The sequence below is a fragment of the Rhinolophus sinicus genome, chromosome 7 (genome assembly GCF_057876585.1).
Source record: "Rhinolophus sinicus isolate RSI-liver-muscle chromosome 7, RSI-T2T, whole genome shotgun sequence".
NCBI classification, from domain to species: domain Eukaryota; kingdom Metazoa; phylum Chordata; class Mammalia; order Chiroptera; family Rhinolophidae; genus Rhinolophus; species Rhinolophus sinicus.
The window spans coordinates 55,287,959-55,311,067 of NC_142507.1; the positions used below are offsets into that span (position 1 = coordinate 55,287,959).

General features: G+C 57.4%; 1 protein-coding gene across 10 annotated transcripts; it reads right to left on the reverse strand.

Annotated features, from left to right (window-relative positions):
• Positions 1-211: 211 nt before the first annotated feature.
• LOC109434316 (uncharacterized) lies at positions 212-23,109 on the reverse strand. 10 transcript variants are annotated; one of them, XM_088799671.1, is made up of 7 exons: positions 22,947-23,109; positions 21,416-21,567; positions 19,140-19,209; positions 7,943-8,049; positions 7,450-7,592; positions 2,451-2,567; positions 212-508 (listed from the first exon to the last, which is right to left on the reverse strand). In XM_088799671.1, exons 1-5 carry the CDS (start codon positions 23,092-23,094, stop codon positions 7,569-7,571), a joined length of 501 nt encoding a protein of 166 aa, XP_088655797.1. In that variant the 5' UTR covers positions 23,095-23,109; the 3' UTR covers positions 212-508; positions 2,451-2,567; positions 7,450-7,568. The 10 variants fall into 10 exon arrangements, 4 of the variants coding, with proteins under 4 accessions (XP_088655797.1, XP_088655796.1, XP_088655798.1 ...); XR_016021791.1 differs by lacking the exons at positions 7,450-7,592; positions 22,947-23,109 and adding an exon at positions 22,462-22,476; XM_088799670.1 differs by lacking the exon at positions 7,450-7,592.

Consider the following 23,109-nt stretch of genomic DNA (forward strand, 5'->3'; position numbering starts at 1 on the left):
TGGGGTGGCTGAGGGATGGAGGGAACCAGGGAGCTCTTTCCCCCACCCCCCACCCCATAGGAGTTCTGTCCTCGTGAAGGTCTCCTTGGCCCCTTCTGTGGCTATGGTGGCTTCTAGCTTTGGTCTCTCAGAGGGAGCCCAGGTCGCCGTCCACTCATTCAGCCCTTCTCCCAACCCTGCACAGCCACACCCACTACCACCAGCACTGCTGTTCAGTGGACAACAGTCTTTATTAGACAGGAGATGGCACTTCCATCTCAGAGGAATCTCAGCTCAGACAACAGTGGGGACCAGGCTGGGCCGGGACGGGCAGCTTGTGGCCCCGGGAGCAATGGTGAGGCCTCGTCTTATCCCAGGTGGCTCCAGGCGTAGGGGCTGCTTCTATCCTGCACAAGGGCTTCTTGGAGGAGGTGTCAGCTTGCTGGACATTAGCCTCACCCTTCAGTTGATCCAGGAAAGCTCAGAGGAAACCCAGGACAACTGCGTGAGGAAGGTTCTTCTTTTTGGTCTGAAAAGAAAATGTTGAGGTGTCTCGAGTGAAAAAGTTCTCTGGATGGAGCCCTCCGTAGGAGGCAGAGGAGACTTCCAAGGGGAGCATCCAGCAGAGGGCTTGGGGACAGCCCATGCCAAAGGGGCCACCATGACAGGGGCTGAGTCTTGGTACCTCCTCTGGGCGTTGTACCCAGGGCCACGGGGTGGGGACAGGCCTGGGGCACAGACTCATGCCATGCCGGTGAGAGACGTGGTGGCATGAAGGACCTGCTTCAGGAAGGCAGGAAGCACGCTTCCCTGGGCCAGGGACCAGCCTGGGCGGATTTGGGGCACTTCCCAGCTCCTGTGGCTTCTTCCCAGCCCTGTCTTCAGCCTGCAAGGCCTGTGTTAGCATCCCTCAGACTTCACCCTGCACCTGAGAAGCACGGCCTGTTCCTCCTCTCAGCCCCTCCCGCCGGAAGTCAGCGTCGGGGAGGGAGGGAGCATGTGCTCAGGGATCCCAGAACCCCATTTGAAGCTCAGCCCGACTTAGGAGTCCTGTGATTCTGACAACATGTCTTTCTTGGGGCTGACTCCACCTTTGTAAAGTGGGGACAGCCCCGCCCAGTTTTCAGGACTGTTGGAAGATTAATGGAAATAAGGATTTCCCCCACAAGGCTTGTCGTTGGTCCTTCCCTCCTGGGGTGGGGGCGCTGTGCCCAGCAGAGACGGGGCAGATCAGGGCTGCACAGTAACCGGCTTCCAAGCACAGCTGTGGTTCCTGCCCCGTGTGGGGCTGGGAGCCAGCAGTTCTGGAAGCCCCTCAAGTTCACCTGAGCTGACGTCTCTAAGAGCTTTAAAAGGTGAGACCCAGAGAGAGGTGAGCCCGCGCGCCTGCAAGGCACAGCTCCGCTGGGATCGTCACCTCCCTCTTACCCTGACCCTCCTCACTTTCCAGATTTACCTCGTGCCTTCCTGCCTCACCTCTGCCTTCCCCTACGTCACCCTCACCCCCACCTCTGCCAGGTTCCAACCTTGACTCTGAAGGTGCTATGGAGAGATGGGGATGGGAGGTCTGCTTCGCCCATCCTACTGGAAGCTCCCCAAACGTAAGGACTCGGTCTCCCTCAAGCCTGGGCTCCCCTCTGCCCCTCCTCCCCGCCTGGGCTGGCTCCCGAGTCTTGGAGCTGAGGCGCTACTCCTCAGCGCCCCGATGCCGGGCCCTCCACGGCCCCTTCCGGGGGGTCCCTCGCTCCAGTCCTCAGCCTGCCTGGGAGCCCTCCTAGCCCAGGCTGGCTGGGCTCAGAGAAGCAGCAGACTGTCTGTCAGGCCTCCCCTGGGTGGGGAAGGAGGCGGCCAGATGGAACAGTCTCCCTGTTCCACCCACCCAGCACGAAGGAGCCAGCATCTCCTAGCAACGGTACACAGTAGCAGGGGGCTGGGACAGGGGGGCGGGGAACAATGACATCATAAATTATCGCCAGCCCCTCCCTGCCAGCCCACGCTTCCTCAGTTAAGAATGGCCTTTCTGTCCCCACCTGCTCCTCATTCTGGATTCCCCCAGCAGAGCTGGCCCCTGCTCACTGCCCCTTGTAGAAGCCCTCTAGGTCAAGGTGACCATTCTATGCCTTCTGAGTCCCCAGGGACAGAATTCCTACCATCCCAGGATTCCCCAATTGCGCGAGTAGGAGTCTGCCTTCCACAGCCCGCAAGAGCCCGGAGACGCCCTTTCCAAGGGTCTCTGGCACCTGCCTCTTTCTTTGGCTGAGATGGGGATACGGAGGGGGAACGTCCGTCTGAGCATTTGGTGACAATGATTCCCCTTCTCTAAACGAAAGGCTTTAGGCTTGGGCCCCCCAAGTCTTTAAGGGACACTGGGGCATCTCGCCAAGCCAGCCACATCTCAGTTTCCTGAGCCCAACAGCTACAGTCCAGGAAGCCCAAACAAGTGATGAAAGCTGTGGCAGTTCCATCCTCACCTCTCAGATCAGCCATGTCAGGCCAAGGTCAAGGACGGGACACTGCGGCGGTACAGAGGTCGGTCAGACATCGGGAAGGACTTCCCCAGGCAGGAAGAAGCAAGACTGTGGAAGTTCCTGGGTGGAGAGAGGAAAAGTCTGTCACAGAAACAGGACACGGGTGGGAACCTCTTAAATGTGGCCTCATTAATGCTTTCTTAGCTACATTAGCTAACACGTGGAGAGTATTTACATGGAACCTGACATACAGGAAGCCTCCACTGGGCTACTTTTAAAAATCATACATTAATAGTGATCGTTATTGGCTGGAGATCAGGAGGAAGGGACAAATCGCTGGAGACCTGCCTCCCATCCTCCAGGAACCCCCCGGGAAAATCCAGATACGAAGTAGTGCCCTGAGCACAAGATGGCAGCCAATTGCCATGGCAACAGCAGGAGGAGTCTGGTTGGTTGCAGGGCAGCGCGGGGAAGCCAGCTGGTGCCAGATGGACGAACCCAGCAGAAGGGAGCCCCAGCCGGGCGAAGCTCATGCCCCCTGTGCCCAGGGCTCTCCCTCCATATGCCAGCCTCCACCCACCTCTTCCCTGCAGACCTGAGGTTGCACTGCTATTTGTGGGGCATGAAGCCAAAAGCATCCCGCCTCCGACTCCTGCTTGTACAAGGAATGACCGCAGAGGCCCGAGACCGTCCTGGGCAGCCTCCCTGGACCATGGGCTGAGGCCCCTAACTGAGTGCATTTAGCTCACTGCTGACAACACCACGGGGAACCATGAGGTCGGGGGCTCGAGCACCACGTTGCCCATGTTCAGCGGAGGCCACCAGGCCTGGCTAGTGTCCCTGGGGAGACCTGAGATGTGGCCGTGGGAAGGGGGGAGCAGAGTGGCTGGGGCATGGGGAACTGAGCTTTGCTGTCCCTGCCCCATCCGTCTGTCCGTCCATCCGGGAGTGCTGGCCAGTATTCACGCAGACCCAGCTAGGAGTTATTCCTGAGGAAGACGGAAGAAGCTGTGGTCATGGAGCCCACCACCCAGCTGGAAACGTGCCTCCCAAACCAGTGTCAGGAGGGTGGTCGCCCTGAGCCTACGGTAGCTCCAGCCATTGGCGGGCCCAGCGCTGCAGCAGGAACTTCACAGGGTCCCTTCACTGTCCTCCCCAATCTCCAACACCTTCCCCGATTGTGTCCACCTCCCTGCAGTGGCCCGTGTGACTGGGTCACCCAGCATCTAGAATGTCACTGGACATCTGCACATGGCCTTACAAACTTGCATTCAAACCAGTGCATTTGACCCTCAGAACCGTGGAAGGAAGTTATGACAGTAGGTGACTTGCCTAAGGTCACTTGCTGCTAAGGGAGAGACGCCAGAATGTGCATCGGGCCAGCCTGTCTGATTCGACTCAAAAACCCATATCTCCTTGTTTGGTTGTGCTTCCTGTGGACAGAGCCACCTGCAAGCTGAGCTTGTGTCCACCGTCTTACTGGGGCTCCCAGGGTTCCCAACACAAACACTAATGGGGGAGGAGGCCTGTCCATACTGCTGATTAGCGATCTGTGACACGGAGGCCAGGCCAGGGCAGACCGTTCCCCAGGAGGACGAGACTGGCTGTGGAAACTGAGGTGGCCTGGGGACCCCTTCCTAGCTCTGGCCAGTCTTGTCTCCCAATACAGCCCTCCGTGGGGGAGGAAGCTGTGCAGGAGATGGATGGGGACTCGGGGAGAGGAGAGGTGAGGCTCAGACGGAGCCCGCCCCAGAAGCAGGGCTGGGCTGGCGGGACTGGGAGATGCAGCTGGGAAGAAACGGGGCAGGGACGGGGGAGCCTTGTACTGGGGACCTGGGTTCTGACTGGATCAGAGAGGAGCCTGTCCTGGGAATTGCTCCAGCACAGCCTTCCTGTGAGACCCTGGCCAAGGGGCAGCTTCCGCCCTTCCTGGACCTGGTTAAAGCCTGAGGCCACCCCTCAGCTCTGCCCTCCTCCAACCCCACCCCGCCCCACCCCCATGGGCCATGGGGAGCTAAGTCCCCTCACCTGACAGGACCAAACCATGGCCTCTCACAGAGAGGTCTTTGTGCAGGAGCTGGGGTCGGGGCAGACAGCAGCTGACACCCCCCACTTACTTTCCAACCCAGTGGCCAGTCTCTCCAGCCTCTTCCTAGAGGAGGGTAAGACTCCCCTCAGAGCCTTGGGCCACCCCTGGCCACCCCCTTACTGCTTCCGTCACCCCCTCTTCCACAAGTTCCTAGGACTGAAGCTGTTTCTCTGCTCTTCCCTCCAGTGGACCGTCTCTCCTAACCTCAGGGCACTCGCTGTGCTGGGAACCCAGCCTGGCTTCTCCACACCTCTCCCCCCCATGTGGGGCGGGGAGAGGGCGATGGGGGCGATCCCAGAGGGGGGAGCAGCAGAGACCCTGCCCCAGGCGGCCTCGGGCTCTTGGGTTCCTTCATCTGCTCACAACTAGCCAAGCGCCAGTGAAGTGTCTGGTCTGCTTGGGTGCTGGGTTCCAGGGGCAGCTAGATGTGGTGTCCTCGTGCCTCCTGGGGGTGCTTACGTGCTGCTCCCCAACTGCATCCTGCGTCCTCGATGCTGTCAGCTAACTTCCAGGGACCCCGTGGAATCCAGCCCACGGAAGAGCACACAAGCGCTTAATGAGCAGGCTTGTACCTCCTCGGCCAGGCCCCCCTGCTGGACGCTCTGGTGCCCTCACACCAGGCCCTTCCCTACCTGCTGGTGTCCACTCTCTACCTGGTGTCCACTCTCCACCACCCACTGCCTCCAACTCCTCAGCCTGACTGACCAGTGGTCACTTCCAGCCCCTTTAGCTTTCATCACTTCTCCTTTTCCCTCCAGGAGGCCTTCAGGAAAGGTGGCAGAAGTGACAGAAGTGAATGAGAGTGAGAAGAAAGCGGGGAGCTCATAGGTGACCCTTGGGGAGAACTTCTGCCTGGAGAACTGGGTGAACAGAACCCAGAAGGAACAATCAGGGATATAACAGAAGAGCCAAAGGCCAAAGGAGGACACAGGATTGCTATCAGTAGGAAATGTCCCAGACGTCACCAGGACTGAACAAGGGCTGTTGGGTCCAGTTAAGGAGGGTGAGTGGCCCGAGAAGGCGCAATTTCACCAGAGTTATGAAGGTGGAAGCCAGACGACTTGGAGCTTCACTTCAAGTACACAGCGGCCCTACACAGGCCCGAGACCCTCAAACTGGCAGGTGACCCTGCCTAGCCCCCTTCCTGCTGATACTTCCTCTTTCTGCCAATGTTTCCCCTTCCTGCAGATGCTCCCACTTCGGGTTCCTCCAGCAGTTTTTACATCACCACAGTCCTCCAAGACCCCTGACCGCCGGAGCTCAGCTTACACGCAAGGTCTGGAACTAACCAGCGGAGGCCTCGCCTAGCACCCTGCTCCTTTCCATGGGGCTGCCATCCTTACCCTCCTTCCTTCTCTCCCCATCTTCTCTTCCCAGTTGCACCCGTGGGAAGACTCAACAGAGTTCCCCATCAGCCAGAAAGTCCTTCTCCTGATCTCGCCTCCCTCCATGTCCACCAAGCAGGGCTGGCTCTCGGCCCAGACCTGCCACTGGCGCCATTTTACAGGCGCCAGCTACCTAAGATGGCGGCCTCCCTCTCCCTCGGCTTCCGTTCCCACAGCCTTGCCTCCTACCCTGCCTCTTTCTTTCTGAAGCCTAAGCCCAACAAAGTGGGGGGCCAAGCTGGGGAGCCAAGGCCGGAGGAAGCAAGACAAAAAAAGGACAGAAAAGCTGGCCCCTTGGCACCTCTCTTTGGCATCTGAGTCCAGCTCAGGGAGGGAGGGCAGAAGGGAAGAAAGGAAGTAGTGTGAGTTTTTATTTCTGTCCTCTTCCTGCCACCTCCCCCCACCACACACACACTTTGATGAAAACAAAATCTCTCCCCTTTTCTCTCTTCTTCAACCCCCCCTCCCCTTTATTCCTGGCTCCTACCACGAGCCTCCTGGAATGCAAATGAGTTGTATTATGCAAATGTATGCAAATAAGGCTTAACGAGCGGAAGGAGGGGCAGAATGCTTAATGAGTAATGGTGGAGGGGTGCAGATGGAGGAGGCAGGAATGACCCCCGCCTCTCCATTCCCACAGCCTGCAGGCTGGAGGGGAGTACTGGGGTTTCCCTCACTTCTGGGAAAGAGTAGGTCAAGGCCTCATTGCTTCAGCTGAAAAGGCCTGGGATGGCCTTGGCTGTAGGTGAGGTACAGGAGAGGGTGAGGGGAGAGAGGGTTAAGTACAAGGGACTCAGCTTATGCACAAGGCCTTGGCCAGAGCCTCTGGCTGCACCACCCTCCTTCTCAGGGGACTGAAAAGAGGGTGATGCTTGTGCAGCCATGGCTTGTGCAGCAGAAAGAGGATTCCCAAGGGAAGATTCCCAACCAGACCCAGGTTCTTCCTGGGAGGGGGGTGGTGGTGAAAGCTGTCTCTCTTTGTGCTTTGGAAGGTGGGGGTTGGGGTGGTTACCATGGCAACATAGCATGGAACACCCACCTCCCCAACATCTAGCCCCAGAAGACCTAAGAGTTGGGGGGGATAATAGATTGACACCCCCTGATGCCCCCACCACCTGGCACTGCCAGCCGGAGATGGCGGCATCCAATCCTAGAGAGAATGGCCCCTTTGTTTCTAGGCTCACGGTGATGGGGAAGCAGGCCGGGGCACAGAAGGGCCTTTCCCAGGCCCTATTCCAGCTTGCTCCGGTTTGTGTGACTCTTGCTAGCCTCTGGAGACTCCTTGTGGCCATCCACTGGCCTCTGTTCCCTGGCAGATGGTTGCCTCCTTGCCTTTTCTCCCATGAGTTTGCCAGCTACTGCTAGGTATGCCTTTCCACGTGCTTCTCCCGGAGGAGGCCTCCCCTCCAACCCCCTCAGACAGAGAGGACAGCCAGTCCCACCCCTTCCTGGCTTGTGTGGCCCTCACATTCAGACATGCATCCTGTCCTTGTTTTGTAAGGAAGGGGCAGCCAGTGAACTTTCATACCAGCTTCCAGCCTGCTCTGCCCAGCTCAGGCAGGGAGATGCTTAAAGGTGGCCAGGCTGGAATTCAGGAGCCTGGATTGGCAGGGTTGTCATTTCCACTAACCAGCTGAGTGACACTGGTCATACCTCTTCCACTCTTGGGATCTGTAAAATGAGGGATATAGGGCTGATGACATGTAAGGCTCATTTTAGCTCTACCTGATCCATTTACTCTGTATCTTACATGAACTCAGGTGAAATCCTTTCTGCAAGCAACCCTCACCCTGCTGACTGCCGGAGCAGCCCCTCTCACTCAGACTCCCCGATGTGGACAAACCCAATTTCCTGAAGACGGAATGCCAACTGCCCTCAGCCTTTCCCTCTCCCTGAGACTCCACAGCTGCGTGCAAACAATGCCCACAGATGTAAAAATCTAGAGTCTTTGATATCTGCCCGTGCAGACCGGAGGACCCCCTCCTACCGTCCCCAAGGGCGTCAGCACAGCCCTCACTCACCGCTGGGAGCTGTCCGTGGTGCTGGCAGCGGCTCGGACGCACGTGTGGAGGAAGGAGGGCGGGAGGGTGGTGAAGCAGCCACCCGCCCACCCACCCCGGGGTGAGAGCTAAAGGGAAGAAGCAGAAACGTTTGGAAACAGTAAGCAAAGGGGCAGGTGTGTGCGGCTGTGTTCCTGAAGAAAGTTTTTCCTCTCTGAAGATCTGCAAATGGCCAATACTATCATACTTTGGGGGAAGAGCATAAAAGTCCCCCCGGAGTTCTGACCGTCCCACCCCGTCATCCTAATGACTCCAGTGTCCCGGATTCGCTCAACCCTCACCCGGACCCTGTTTAGAAATCCACAGGGAGATGGAGTCAGAACTCCTGCCCTGGGGGAAGAGCTCAGGGCGCGACCTTGATAGGTACAGACCTCTCAATTCTAAGGCTCCTACAAGGACTTTAGGTAATAAAGATGAGGGAGCTACACAGGTGAAAACACACAATGACAGATATCGGGAGCTTGGGAGGAAAGGTAGGAAAAGTGTGTGTGTGCACCTACGTGCACATGCCCAGGTGTACGTGCAGGTGTGTGTCCCAGGCAGAGAGAGATTAGCCTCCTCGGTGGCTCTTAACCCTCGCTGCACATTAGAGACACAGAGGGAGCTTTTAAATGCTCCTGAGCCTCGGCCTCATTCCCAGATACTCTGATTTCATTGGGCCCAAACATCAGTATTTTTTTTTAAAGCTCCCCAGGTGATTTTAGTACGTAATCAAGTTGAGAATCACTGGCCTGGAAGGGAGCAGATATAAAAATTGCAGGGGTCACGCCTGACCAGGTGGAGGAAGAGACAAAGCTGGGGCCCCTGAAGAAGGGGGTGCACAGGGAAGGGGACAGCGTGTGACCTGTCTCCTCCAGCTCCCCACGGCTCGGGGCTGGCCTGGAGACCCACTCGGGTGGTGGGCTTGTCTTTTCTGTGCTGTGAAAGCTTGAACCACCCCAAGGCACGAGATGAGCTGCCTCCCCAGCTCAATCCCTCCTGCAGTGAAGGGATGGGTGCAACGACCTGAGGGCCTGCGGCTCCCCTTCACCCACAAGGTCCCCAGGGAGGCAGTTGTGGAAGGTAAACAGCAACAATGGTCTCTTTCAGTGTCCAGATTCCAACCCTTCAGCCCAATTAGTAGACACAGCAAACAGCAATTCAGCTGCCTTCAGCCGCTGTCATAACAAACTCAGAGCAGCCTTAATGGGGGATTAGGGCAGGAGGAGGGGGTGTCACTCCGAGCCCTGAGAGAGCCCAGTAGCGAGGAAGGGCTCCCTTTCTCTCTCACCTCTCGCCTATCTCAGTAAGCCCCCACACCCCTTACCTCCCACAGCCCTACTCCTCATTCTCCCCAAAGCTCCGAGAACATTTTTATAGTTTTGTCTCCTCGTTCCCTCCAGTGATTTTAAAGCATTAACCTAAACTCACTTCTCTCTGCTTTTGGATGAGACAGTGCCATGACCCCAAGATGTCTGAGGTCTCAACAGCAAGGGAAGGGAGGTGGAAAGGTCAGCCTGTCCCCAGAACATGGGGTTGTATCCGTAGTCCGACTCCCAGACCTTGGGAAGTGCAGACTTCCAGACATAGAAAAATGCAGAGGGGCTGGTGCTTTTCTGTTGGGTGAGCAATCTTGGGACCGTTGGGGGTTGGGGAGGCAAGAGGAGAGAAAACACCCCTTCTCAAAGTCACTCGTGGATGAAGAAAAGTCTGCACACGGTTAGGCAGGTCTCTATTTGGTTTGTTAATTATACCCACTACCTCGTCCTTTAATGGAATAAACTGTTTTTAGTAACTCTAGATGCTCAATGGAATAAACTTGGAATTATCACTTACACTTGCCGTAGCTCTATCTACATAAGTCCGCTTACCAGTCCTAAGTACTCTGACCAACAAGCGTTAAGATCCATTAAGGAGAAAGAGACAATGGCCATTCTGCCATGTGGACTCCAGTCTCTTCCCTGAACAGGCTTCCCAAGGATGTTCCCTCCTCTCCCCCGGCTCAGACACTGTCTACCCAGGTCCCAAAGCGGAAAAGCAGGAAGAACTTCCTCAAGTTTAAATGTCTTGAGCGCCTCTGTTGAGAATACGCTTTCTGCATTCTGAGATCAATCACTTGAAAGTTATTCCAAACCGGAGCCTTTCGCCCGCCCGTCTGCAACCTGAGCGTGACCCTCTCCCCACGGGTCTCACGGCATACTGGACCTTCCAGAGGGAGTGCTTCATTTGCTCCATGTAACAACCCCAAGGATATACGTTCTTATCCCCATTACACAACGACCTAAGCTGAGGCTCAGAGATTATAGCCCCTGAACACAAACCTGGTTCCGTCACATCTGCTCTGCTGATGTTCATCTCGGGTTTGCTGACTGGGGAGACTGTTACTCCTGGAAGGACATTTCAACAAGACCCTTCCTATGCAGCGATAATGCAGAACCTGAGTCAGATAGTTAGGGGGAAATTGCCTTGGAACTCCTGGATTCAGAATTCAACAGGAGGGTATGGGGGTGAGAGGCTGAGGACAGAAATAGATAAAGAAACCAGCTTAGATTTTGGTTTCCTGTAGGGAAAGGTGGGTATTGGCAAGATCTGAAGAACAGAACTAAAAATTCTTGGATGCAGGCACAGCGTGCTGATACAAAGGAAGAAATTTCCTAACTGGTAAGTGGTGGGGCCCTTTTCAGCCCCTTTCAACCCAGCTTCCCCTGCACCCCCATTCTGTCAGTTCTCTTGGGTTTAGCTGGAGAGGGTGCTACTTTAAAGGTTGAGGGAGGGGGCAGGCAGCACTGGGTCACTGTCATGTCTGCATTTGGTAAAAACCCCAGATCCCAGAGTGGCTGTTCCTCAGGTGGATTTACACCTGTGTGTAGCCGGGGAGCCCTAAGCTCATGGCCGAGCTTCCTGCTCCATGGATCACACATCCAAACTCACAGGAGGCTACACACCACTGTCTCACCCTCCTCCAGACACGCAGCTTACGAGCACAGTCACCCATCATTCCCCTGACAAGCCCACCCACACACCCACAGGCGCAGGCAGACACACCCTCACCCCCACATCCCTCCTGGCCTCTGTTCCCACTTCCCACTGCAACGCGTGTTTTGTAGAATGTAAACCCTCAACCTACCACCAGTTCCCTCAGGCCCTCTCTTCTTTGGAGATTCTAAGCTCCAATGTACTAACGGACACAGCAAGCAACATGAATCCATTGTGCTTTTAATGTCACTTCTAAGTCTCCCTCAGATGAGCCACAGCAGATCCCAAGGACACATTTCCAACCAGTGGCCCAAGTGCCCAAAAGGCTTATCTTTCTCAGTGCGTGTCTTTCTCAGATGCCAAGTCCCCTCAGCCTGTGGTCACCACCAGGCCTCCCCTTTCCTCGTGCACTCACTGCTCCACCCCCTCTTCCCTCCCTCCTTCCTGCTCATCACCTCACCTTCTCCAGACCCTGTGGCAAGCAAGTGGAGAGCAGTGGAAGAAGCAATGGGTTTGAAACCAACGAGTGACATTAGCAACTCATTTGAGTCTGTAAAATGGGGTTAAAAACAGCTGCCTCACCGTGTTGGAGGGTCAAAGAAAGGCAGGTAGGTGGAGCGTTGTTACCTGACAGTAGGTGTGGTGTTAGGGGTTTAGTCTGGGCCCCAAACCTGCTCCCTTTCTCCCTAAATCCATCTCCAACTGCCTCCCTCCAAATCCCACCCCCAAAGTTCCAAACAGCTGAAAAGACAAGAGGCCCTTAACCTCTCCTTTCTCCAAACTCTGAAGGAAGGAAACATGTACTCCAGGCTCCTCTGAAGCCCAAGTGTCTTAATTTGGGTTCCCCAATATTTCTCCCACATATAATATAATTGAATCATAATCTTCTGGCTATAAGATCAGTTCCTGGGAGGAAAATTTAGATTTACACTGGAAACTGGAGTCGGTACAAAGTCACTTTGCACAGTTCCCCTGCCCTCTTTTCAGCCCCTCCCCTGCCCTGTGTTCTGGAATACCAGGGGCAGGATGTGGGAGACGCAGCAAATATGAGGGGGCTACTTCTAGCTGGGGCCACAGTTACTTTTTTCTACTAAGTGATTGGAAACCGTGCTCCTCTCAATGGCACCGAAACACTCTTTTGCTTGAAGTATTTAGGTCAGGCCAGATAAACGGATTCTTTTAGAAATGGCCCTGATTAATCTCCGATTCTTTGCTTTCTTTGGGCAGCGTAAATACTAAGCTGCAAATTCCTTAGTGTTTGAGCTCCTCGAGGCCATTTGCTCGGGAGATGATTGCTGAGGGTGAGGATGGGGTGGGAAGGCAGGGAGTCTGGAAAGACCCCAACACAACCCTTGGGGTCAGTGAAGACAAAAGCTGGCACGAGAAGCTTTTCAAGGCATCAGACTCAGGTCCTGGCTTGTAAGGACAAACACAGGACAACGGAGCAGAGAGAGACAGTCTGTGCCCATTGCCCCAGAGCCCAGGCGGCGCCCAAAGCTTTCCCAGCCACCCCGTCCACTTTAGGAGCACCCCCCACCCAGGACCTCCAGCCCTCCCTCCACTTATCTCCCCACTTTGCCACTCTCAGCTCCCGAGCAAGCTGGACGGACCTACATGGCTGTAGGGAGCCATCAAAGCAAAGACCAGCGTTCTCAGCTCCCAGCCCTGCAATCGCTGTGGACAGGCTGCAGGGAACTGCGCCAGCGCCCGCGGGAGAGGCCTGGGCGGGGAGCCCCGGGCGCCGGCCCCCAGCACCCTGCAACTACGTGTCAACAGCCCTCCCTGGAGCAGCGACCCCAGTAGTGACCTGGTCCACAGGCTGCCCCGAAAGGCCCCAGCCGAGACGGAGCCACAGGCCGCTTTCTCGCTTCCCCTCAACTCGGCGGGGGAAGATACTGCACCTGGCTAAAGTGGGACAGGACGGCGACTCCCGCCTGTGCGGACCGGGTGGGGAGTGGGGAGGCGTCGCCGATCCCACTCTTGCCTCCCACGGCCGGAGCGGCTCTGGGCTCTCGCTCAGGTCTCGCCCGCCCGCCCGCCCTTGCGGCCGCTTTCCCGGGGCCCCTCTGCGCAGTGTATGGGGTTATTTTTACTTTCGGTTATCTAGCTTTATGAAGACTCCACACCACTCATACAGCTAGATAACCAAAGATAACAACCAACCCCGCCTCCTGGCCGCCGCCGCCTCTTCCACGCAGCCTCTCGGCGCCGCCGCCAGCACCGCCGCGCCTCCAGGTCGCCCGCCGGTGAGGGTTGGGGCAGGGAACACGGGTGGAGATGAGCGGCGGAGAGAGAAACAGAGTCCGAGACCGTAAGACTCAGAGATACGGGGATAGAGACGCGACCGCCGGTGGCGTCGAAGTCCAGAGATCGCCCTTGGACCCGGGCCCGGGCCCGGACCCCAGAGCTTCCACGCCGCGTTTCCTGCTCCCCATTCGAGCCGGAAGCGGGAGTTCCGGGGGTCCCAGGGAGGAGGGACTCGCGGGCTTTTCGTGCCACCCGGGAAGACCACCGGCGCCGAGGCGAGGCCTCCCCACCTCGCCGGGTCTGCACTGCCCTCCCCTGGAAGACCCAGAGCTCGCCCGAGAGCTCGCGCCTCAGCCTTCCGCGGAGCCCGGGCCTTCGCGCGGGGATCGTAGGGGGACGCGCGGGGTCGGCCCCACCACGACTCCCAACTCGCGAAGGCGGTGGAGGAGGAGCGGAGCTCGTGCTGGGGAAAGGGCTAGATGCAGACGCCGAGTAAAGGGGGAGCGGGCAGCGAAGCCGGGGTGGTAAAACCCCGCAGGCGCCGTGGTAGGAAACAGGGAAATCCCGGCAACCCAGAGAGTGGGAAGCTGATGGGGGTGGGGTGGGAGGCGACCCAGAGACTCCCAAGAGAGGAGAAGGCAAGGACACCCCCCGCCCGGGAAGGGAGCCGGGAAAGCGCCCGCGAGATGGGGTGCGGGATGGAAAGCGGAGGGCGAGCCAGGCAATTGAACCGAGTCCCAGGCCCTGCAGGACTCCCCAGAGAAACGGCTTTGTACCAAGGGCTCCAGAAATCACCCAGGGCGGTGAAAATGGCCGGGGGTCCTAGTCGAGAGGAGCCCAAGGGGTTGGCGGGGGCTCCGATCAAGAACGAGAATCGCCCAGGAGGTCCCGGGAGCCCCGAGGAGGGTGTGGGGCTCGGCCGGCCCCTCGGGGCGCACGCGCAGGCACGCTGGGTTCCCAGGCGCTCGCCCACCTCGGCCCCGAGCCGGCCAGGCCACTTACATCCAGCCCAGGGCGCTCATCCGTGCTCTGCGGCGCGGGCCTCCCGGCCCCTTCCCGCCCACCGAGAGCCACGGCCCTGGGTCCCGGGTGCCAGGGCTCAGCAGGCGCCGGGGCGGAGGCGCCAGCCCGGATCTCAGCCTCCGCCGAGCCGAGCAGGACCGAGAGGGCCTCACCTCCCAGCTCTCTGCTCCGGCTCTGCCGCCGCTCTGGCCCCGGCGCGCTCCGGCTCCGGACTTTTCATTCATCCTTTCACGCTCCCTCCGCAGGCCAGCCTCTGATTGGCTCCGCCAGGCCTGACGTCAACACCTCGTTGCCCCGCCGGCCCCGCCCCTCCCCCTTCCCAGGTTGAGCTGGAGCTCGCAATTGGGGCGCCCCTCCCCCGGAGAATGGGGAGGCAGGGAGGAAGTACTACATCTGTGTGCTGAATCCCAACCTCTCGCTGCCTCGCCCTCTCCAGACACCCGCCTGCCGTCTCCAGTCCATTGCCATGCGGGGCTTTGATCCCTAACCTCACCCTTTTTGTAGGTCCTCTCTTTTCCATTTTGGCCCTAGGTAGGTATAGCGCACCAGGACCAGGGCGCACAGATGGAAAAGACAACCAGATGACTGGGGACTCTGGCCCTGACTGCCTCCCGCCTCCTCTCAGGAGGATCTTCTTTGTGCTTCTCGGGCTCTCATTCCTCCCAGACTATGGTTCTAATCTTTTAGGGCGGGCGCGAACCTTTCTTGTTGGTTTTCAACCCAAAACAGTGCGGGAAAGATTGAGGGAGTTTGGAACTCCTACTGAGAGCCGGCGTGGGCAGGGGGGGCGAGTTCTGAGCGAGGCTGAGCCTCCTTTTTCGTCTGCAGAAACGGGACTCTCTCTTGAACTTGCTCGCTGCACCAAAGTTCTAGGTGGGGGAGGCGGGGGGATCCCAGCTGGCCTTCGCCCGGGCAACACCCGCAGATTTTGACTCGGACGTGGGGGCTCTCAGTAGCTCCTTCCCTTCCTTCCCCCACCGGTGCGCCTCCATCCGCGAGTCCTGCACCCTCACCCCCGTTCCATCTCCGGGTGTCTGCAGAGCTGCGGTAACTCGGAGGACCACCCTCCAGCAAGCTTTCAGGTTCCAGGCTTTCCCGACCTGGCTCCCCATCTGGCCGGGAGAATGAGGGCCGAATAATGCTGCGCCCCAACCCCACGGCCATCCACAGGCAGGATCGGGGTTCTCCAAGCCTGGCCGAGCAAGCAAGCCGCTCGGGCGTCACTGAGCGCTGTGCCTGCCACCCAGCAGTCTGAATGCCGGGTCCCCAACAAACCTGTCTCCCCCGCCCCTACTCTTGGCTCCTTTTCTAAAAAATCCTAGGACTTAGAAACCTAGAGCCTGTCCCTCTGCTTAACATGGGCTGCTCCTACCACCAGGGGTCCTTGAACACTGTGCCAACAGGGGGGCACTGCAGGGTACCCCGGGTTTGGGCATCAGGCCTGGCCAGATTGTTTCATCCGCCCTGGATCGCGCCTCGGCCCTGTCTAGGACAAAACAGAGCCTGAGCTATTGGCCTTGGTTAGATGCAAACTGATGGCCAGCGGGTTTCAGCTGGTGTTCCCCTCAAAGGCTGGAGGACGTCTGAACAATCACTGTGTGGCAGTGAGGTGGGGGACACTCTGAAATAGGGTAAACCCCAGGGGCCCTGTGTCCCTTCCAGAACAACAGTATGGAGCTGAAGCCCCGCTGCTTGAGTGCCCCAGTCTAGGACGTTCTCAGGCCTGGGCTTGGCATGGCTTTTTCCCTGTCAGCCTCCACTGGGTCTCAGGGCCCTTACTCAAGGAAAAAGCTTTCTAGAAGCTTCCATAGTGTCAATTCTTCTCCCTCCCAGAACTGGGAGCACACCAGCCAATGTTGGGGAGGGAAGGAAAGAGACTTTTTTTCCTCCTGCCCCCTCCCAGGTGACCCTACAGCTCAGAATGGAATACGGAGTTCCCTGTTGCTCCAGTCCAGTTGCAGGAAAGCAGAACCCTCCCCAAACACTCCCATAGGTAGATCTACCCCACTGGAGTGCTGCTAAATGCATTCCCCAGGTGTACCGCACACACCAGGGCCCCGGAAGAACTATAGGCCCCCTCTGCCTTTTCTCTTTGTGCTTACAAACCTCAAATATTTCTCAGAACACCACTCACACCCCTTTATAGGACACCCAGTGTCCTCCAGACATTCCAGAAACCCTAAGTAGGGCCCACACTTCTCCAGATATACCACCAACTTCCCCTCCAAAGGAAGGGGGAAGATCTTGCCCTCCCACAAGATCTCTTCAAAGCACCTTGAGCAAACCGTTCTCCCCTTCTTCCTCCCCTGACCCAGTGCCTGGAAGGCTGGGGCCAGCTTGTGGGAAAGAGCTGCTGCCCTGCTAGTCAACATTGGCCCCTTTCTTCTCTGTCACCAATTTCCAACCGAGTCTCCTGCCCTCTGTGGGGCCCACGCTGATCTCCACAGCCCCTTACCCTGGCCTGGGCCATCCACACAGCAGAGAAAGAGGCAGCTGGGGCCAGCATGAACTCCCTTGTCTTTCAGCCACTGCTATATTTTTTGGGGGGAGGTGGGAGGACAGAAACGCTTCCTTGCCCAGAGCAGACTCTCACCCCACCCCCCAGTGGCCAAATTCAGACTCAAATGGACTTCCTCAAAACCAAGGTCAAGAGAGAAACGGGTGCATATCTAAATTTTCCAGCTAGCTCAGTAAAGACCTAGATCCCCGCCTCTTACTGTGGCTTTGGGCTCTACAGAGGTACCTCAGCCGAAACAGTGTCCCACCTGAAGGAGGCCCCCCAAAATAAAATGGAGTCTAGCCTAAGGAGCCCTGGTACTACGTGCATAGACTCCCGCGCTCTGTCCGGGCTCCTGATGGTTTTGTCCGGTGGACTTGAGCCCCGCTCTCCCCCCAACTCCTGCTCAGGGATAAAGGGGAGCGGGCATGTGTGCTTATTCCAGTGGAGATGGAGGACATGAAAGAAGCAGAAGGGTGCCCACCATCACCTCTATGGGGTCGGGTCAGATAACTAAGCCACGTTGCTCCAGTTTCACGAAACAAACTACATCAGGGAGCAAATGGGACAGCCCCATAGGGCAGAGGCAATTTCATACACGTTTGAGTTCCCGGTAGGGATCTCGCACACGCCTAAAACGCGGGGTGCTCAGTGATCACCGCATTGATAAAGCTGTGCGTGCACCTGGGCAGGACGCAGATCTGAGCTGCCATCACGGACAAAAGGTGTGGCCGTGGGATCTGTGCCGGGTGCGTGGGAGGGCAGGGGAGCAGGTCTATTGTGTGCAGTGTGTCCGTGACTGCTGGGACGCCCCTTTGAGCCCGAGGGGACCCATCCACTGTCCAGAATGGGATACGGCGGGCCTGTCAGAGGATAACAGCTGCGGCAAATGGCTGCGTTGGTTCCCCTTGTGCTTGGCACCCCCACCCCAATCAGGCAAGGCCTCCGCTGGAGCAGAGCCCGCTGCTTCCAGCGCAGCACAGTCCCCTGCAGTGACCCACAGAGCCAGGGGCTGCAGACCCCACCCCAAGTCCTCCCAGGGAGATTGTGGGGGGCCATGGGAGAGCACACAGTCCTGGGGGTGATCTGCGTCTGTCTGTCTGTCTGTGTCTGCAAGCCCAGGAGCTGCCTTCTCTGCCAGGGGCCGTCCCCACCCCCACCCCACCGGGCCTCATGCCCACCCATTGTCTGTGGGCCTGAAGAGGCCCACGGATGGACCTGGGCCTGAATCACACTCTCGTGCAGCTTTTGGACAGATCTTTAGAATGTAGGTCCTCAAAATATACTTTGGCATTAAGCCACGCTCTTGAAATATTCAGGTAATTACATAAAAAGCCTATTTTTTCTTTGTTTCGGTGCTCCGGCTAACTTGCCTTGAAGACACAGATGAAAGCTGCGTTTGGAGGGGGGTGGGTTCAGGTATTTGTTCTGTCTTATGGGTGCACTGTATACACATCGCCACACATTGTGCTTTGGCTACAGAGCATTTGCATTGTCTACGGGATAGTGACAAATAAAAGTAAGAACTGGCATTAAAGATGCTGAAGCTGTGAAAAATGTATATATATTTAAACCTCCATATGGGCAGGTGAGGTTAGACAGCATGGAGCCACAATCTGGAAGATTCTCTCCCTGGGGACACCAGCCCCACTCCCCACCAGTGTCTCCTCCTATTGGGAGGCAGCCTGGGGACGCCTCAGGCCTGTCTCAGCGCAGCCTCCCCCGCTCTGCTGCCAGCGCTGCCCGGGGTACCCACACACTGCTCACTTGCCTGAGAGCCCTGTGGAGTCGGGGAGGTGACAACAAGGTGACAGGGATGGTAGAGGGTCGGCCATCACGAATGGTCCCCTTGAGGGGCAAAGACGTGAGTGTGAGGCTGGGCCTGCCCACACGCATGCGCTCACACAAACTAGCGACTGAGGCAGACGCGGTGACACCTCCACAGACACTCCAGCAGCACCACGACCCACGCTTACAGGGACACGTCCTGGTACACCCCGCTCACTCGCAGTGGGGTCAGGTCCCCAGGTCCCCACTCCCCGCTCCCCACACTGCTCTCCTTTCTTGCCTCCATCAGCCATCAACAGATCCCTGCTGCACAGCCAGCCACCTCCCCCATTAGCTGGCCTGCATCTCTGCCCTCAGGAGCCATGAGAGAAGGGGAACAAGGTCCCTGAACCCCACTGCTTGCCCTTGCTGCCACAGGGCTGGGTACAGCGTGACCTGACCTTTCATTCCTAAGCCACCCCCACCTTGCTGCACCCCGTTATCAAGACTGCACAGGTCTCCCCACAGTGGGAGGAGACCCGAACCAGGGGCTGGAAGCTGGAAGCCACTGGGAGTGGGACAGGGACGTGGAGAACAGGAGCAAACACAGGTGACATGACACAGGGCCACACCCACACCGCCATCAAAAACAAACAAGAAAATAAATACCCCAAAAGCCAAAGGTGGCCACTACGGTGATGCCAGAAACAAACAGCTGCCTCTTCAGGACGCCCAGCTCCTGTCAAGGAGGAGAAAACAAAGGTTAAAGGCCTGTGAATGGCACCAGCCGTGGTCGCCCAACACGCCCAGCCTCCCAGCCTCCTCGTCTCACGGTGTCAGGACCTAGACAGTGTAGCGCCCCTCCTCAGTCAGCACAGCTCAGGGCTGCACGGGGAGCTGGCCGGGGAGAAAAGCCCCGACAGCGGACATGTGGACATACGAGGAGGGCAGGCCGGGCACAGGCATAGCCTCTCCAGCAACATCTTCCAGTGCCTCCTCCCAACCTCCCTCCACCCCGTCTGGAAGCTTAGGGCCTAAACCTGCAGGAGTAACCCCCTGCCCAGTGGCCACCCGCTCCTCAGACCCCCGCTGCTCCTGGCCTACCTGACCTGAAAGCATGCTCAGGACAGAAGGAAGGGTCTGGCATCCGGGCAGGTTTTTGTCTGTTTCAATCTGACTGCCTTGTAAACTGTAAAGTGCTGTGCACTTAAGATATGGTCAGTCGTGTTGTCTCCAGCTCCCCTCCCCCATCTGGGTTGTTACCTACCTACCTATCAACTCTCCATGCATCTCACTAAGGATCTATAAAGACGTGTCCTGTAGCTCTCGATTTTTCTCCCTCTTCCTCTCCTCTTGTTCACATACACAAAAGGTGTGAATACAAAGAAGTATTTTTTTTTTAATTTTTGATGTTGGGTATGGAACCCAGTCTCAATATTTTATAGTCTCACCCTCCCAGTATTTTTCTTTCAGGCTAAATTATGATTTGGAAATAACATGTACACCATAGGCGACCCAGCTCCTAAAATGCTAAGAGGAGTGTGTGTGTGTGTGTGTGTGTGTGTGTGTGTGTGTGTGTTACAGTAAGTTGGTGAATCCTTGCATCTCAAACTCAGTTCCACAACTAATTCTCCTTTTTTTAAAGTTAAGACGATAACCTGCCTGAATTCAGAGGAAATCAGAGAAAAGGGGACTGGGAGCAGGGATAAGCCTTAAATCCAAGCCTGATTTCTAGGAGGGGTGTTTCGAATGCCCCCTCCCCACTTCTAACACCCACTGGACCCCCAGCCTCAGTTCTGCCAGCCCATCCATCCCATAAAGCTTGTACCAAAGGGGGAGCGACCCCACCCCCAACTTGCAGACTGGCTAGAAAGTAGGCGCAGGTACACCGGGGGCTGGGGGAGGCTCGCGCTCCTTCTGTCACCCAGATCAGAGTCCTGGGGTCCCTGGAGGTTGTACCTCTCCTCACTGATGGTGGTGACAAGGATCACAGCCCAGGAGGCATGGAACGTGTGTGCGTTTTGGTGGCTGGCAGCCTCAGCCTCGCCCACAGATCTGACCTCTGGGGTACCAGAAACAGTCTGCTGGCCTCCAGCCTCCACTGAACCACTATGCTCCCAGCCAGTCCCCCAGAAAGCACCATGGGGGTGGGGTAGGGGCAAGAATAGTGCCTTCTTTCTATTTCCTCCGGCTCTTCTTAAAAAAAAAAAAAAATTGAAAACAGAAAACCCACCATCTGATGGGTCTGGTGAGGGCTAGAGCAGGGTTCTCTCCCCTTCTAGAACCTAAGCATTAGCCCCCAGTGCCTCACTTGAAGCTAATCCCTCAGCCCCTTTCCCACCTGCCAGCTCATGGGAAAAGCAGGGAAGAAGGAAATGAAATGAATCTAAAGCCTATAAAATGTTGGATTTCCCCCCTAATTCCGGTCTCCACCTTCTAGGAAACACGGCTCCTTTCCTCCCACAGCCCGGTCCCTCAGCCTTGCTTTCCCCCCAAACTGAGGTCTCTGGGCGGCAAGGAACCATTTCCTCTCCCCGCCTCCTCCAACCTGCCTCCCAGCCAGTCCTCTGCTGGCAGCATTAAGATGTTGGCGTGTCTGGTGGGGGGGGGGGCGGATTAATAGGATCCGTAGCATCGTGACCCTGAAGCCCCCTGAACCCCACTGACAAACTTAGTGAGCTGACTCCGGGTTGGCGGCTCATGCAGGGATGGGGGGAGGCAGAGGTGCCCCGTAGGTGCTGTAGAGGCTCGAGCTGAAACCCCGGTCCGCCAACTCCCCCTCCACACGTGCCTCCTTCCTTTTGGTCACCCCCTAAACCTTTGATAGCCTTTCCTTCCTGGGGGTATTGCACCCGCCTCCGTTAGTCAGTAGGTGAAGTAGGAAGCTTAGGGCACCTAGCTGATTTGGGGGTCTCTTCCCACCCCCAGCCCATGTGGCCGCTTACCGGGCTTCTGTGAAGAGACGGCTCGGGCACTGGACTGCTTCCCTCGGCTTCTGCCTCCTGTGGAGGGAGGACGCAGCTCCCGATGGCGATGACGTAGCATCTGTCTCTCCATTCAGGAATTTCGCTCGCCTCTCTTTCTTTCGCTGCTCTCCCTGGAAGGGCAGCAAAAAGGGGTGCTACCCCTGTCTGGAGACACCACCACCACCAAAATAACATTCCCCTCTGCTGAACCCTCTCCTTCTTCCTTCCTGTGCCTGCGTGGGGAGGGGTCTTTGTCATCTCCACCGTGTCCCAGCGCCTTTTCTAACCCGAGGCCGGGAGAGGGGCTAAGGCAGGCTATTGTTCCTCAGGCCACCTTCTGTCCAGAGGAAGCAAGAGAAAGGGGGCCACAGAGACCCCCGTCCCCGTCTCCTTGCAGTTCTAATTCCCCTGGAACTTAAGAACAGGACTACATGCTGTGTGTGGCGGTGGAGTGGAGCTGAGTGACGGAAGAGGACGCGTGGAGAGTGCTCCCGGGCCTCCTTCCCAACCGTCCCCTCACTGCCTGTCCTGTCAGCCCAGACAGTCCCAAATCCAGAGCTTAGCTGTGAAGGAGAGGTGACAACTGGAAGGTGAAGGCTGAGAGCTGGAGGGGGGAGCAAGGTAGGGCCGGTGAGGCCAGCGCTTGTGCGTCCACGAGAGAAGACGAGGGTGGGGCCACAGGTTCAGAGAGCTGAGATGAATTATCTTGTTCTTAGAGGAGGGGAGTGATTTGGGGGTTGGTTTCCAGGGCTGGGGTCCCGATATTTGGTGGAAGCTGGGGCCCAGAATGGTACAATGGTCGGGTCTCTTTTCTGTCGCTCACCCCTACTCTCAGCCCCTCCCGTTTTCTCCCACCCACTCCTCCTGGCCTGCATGGGAACTCAGTCTGAGCTCGACGTGACAGACAGCAGGCCTGCATGCTAATGAAGTTTGTCTCAAGTTCATTGTCAAAGCCCCCCCTTCTCCAAGGCCCCCTCCTCTCCTCTCTCATACACAAATCTCCTTCCAACTTTTGTCCCACAGACCTGAGGCCACTTGAGTCTCTGCCCGCTCCCCTCTCTCACCCTCCCCCCCTGCTTTCAGTCTCCCCTCTCTGTACCACCTCCCTCAGCTGGGGTGGGGGCTGGCTGCTGCCTGGTGCCTTCCCTGCCACCTTCTGGCCTGGCCATCCCTACGCGCTCAAAGGTCAGAGTGTATAGACCTGGCCCTTCTCTCCCCACCCCAGAGTAGGAAGAGCCGGGGTGGTTGTGGGAGAAGGCAACAGACCGCCCCCACTCCGGGCCCCCAGCCCCCCAATCCTCAGCCCTGCACTGGCCCAGTCCCCCAATTCCAGCCTCGCCTTCCCCCTCCCCTCGTCCCTCCCCTCACGATTAGTTTGCTCTCCGTTGATTACATCTGCTTCACTAGCTCAGAAATAAAGATCCTTTGAGACTAATTTTGCACCCCCAGCTCGCCACCCCTTCCCTCCTCCTTCCCTCTAGACCAGGGCTCCCTTTAGCTCCTTTCTCACCGGCTGGAAGACATTGAGCTCCTTGTCTAGGGAAGCTGTGGGGCGATGGGAGGGGGTGCCAGTGGGATGGAGGGGGGGGTCTCTCCAACTCTGGGACGTGTCCAGCAATCCAAACCTGTCCTTCTTTTGTTCCTACAAATCTCTTCATACTGTCACCACCCTC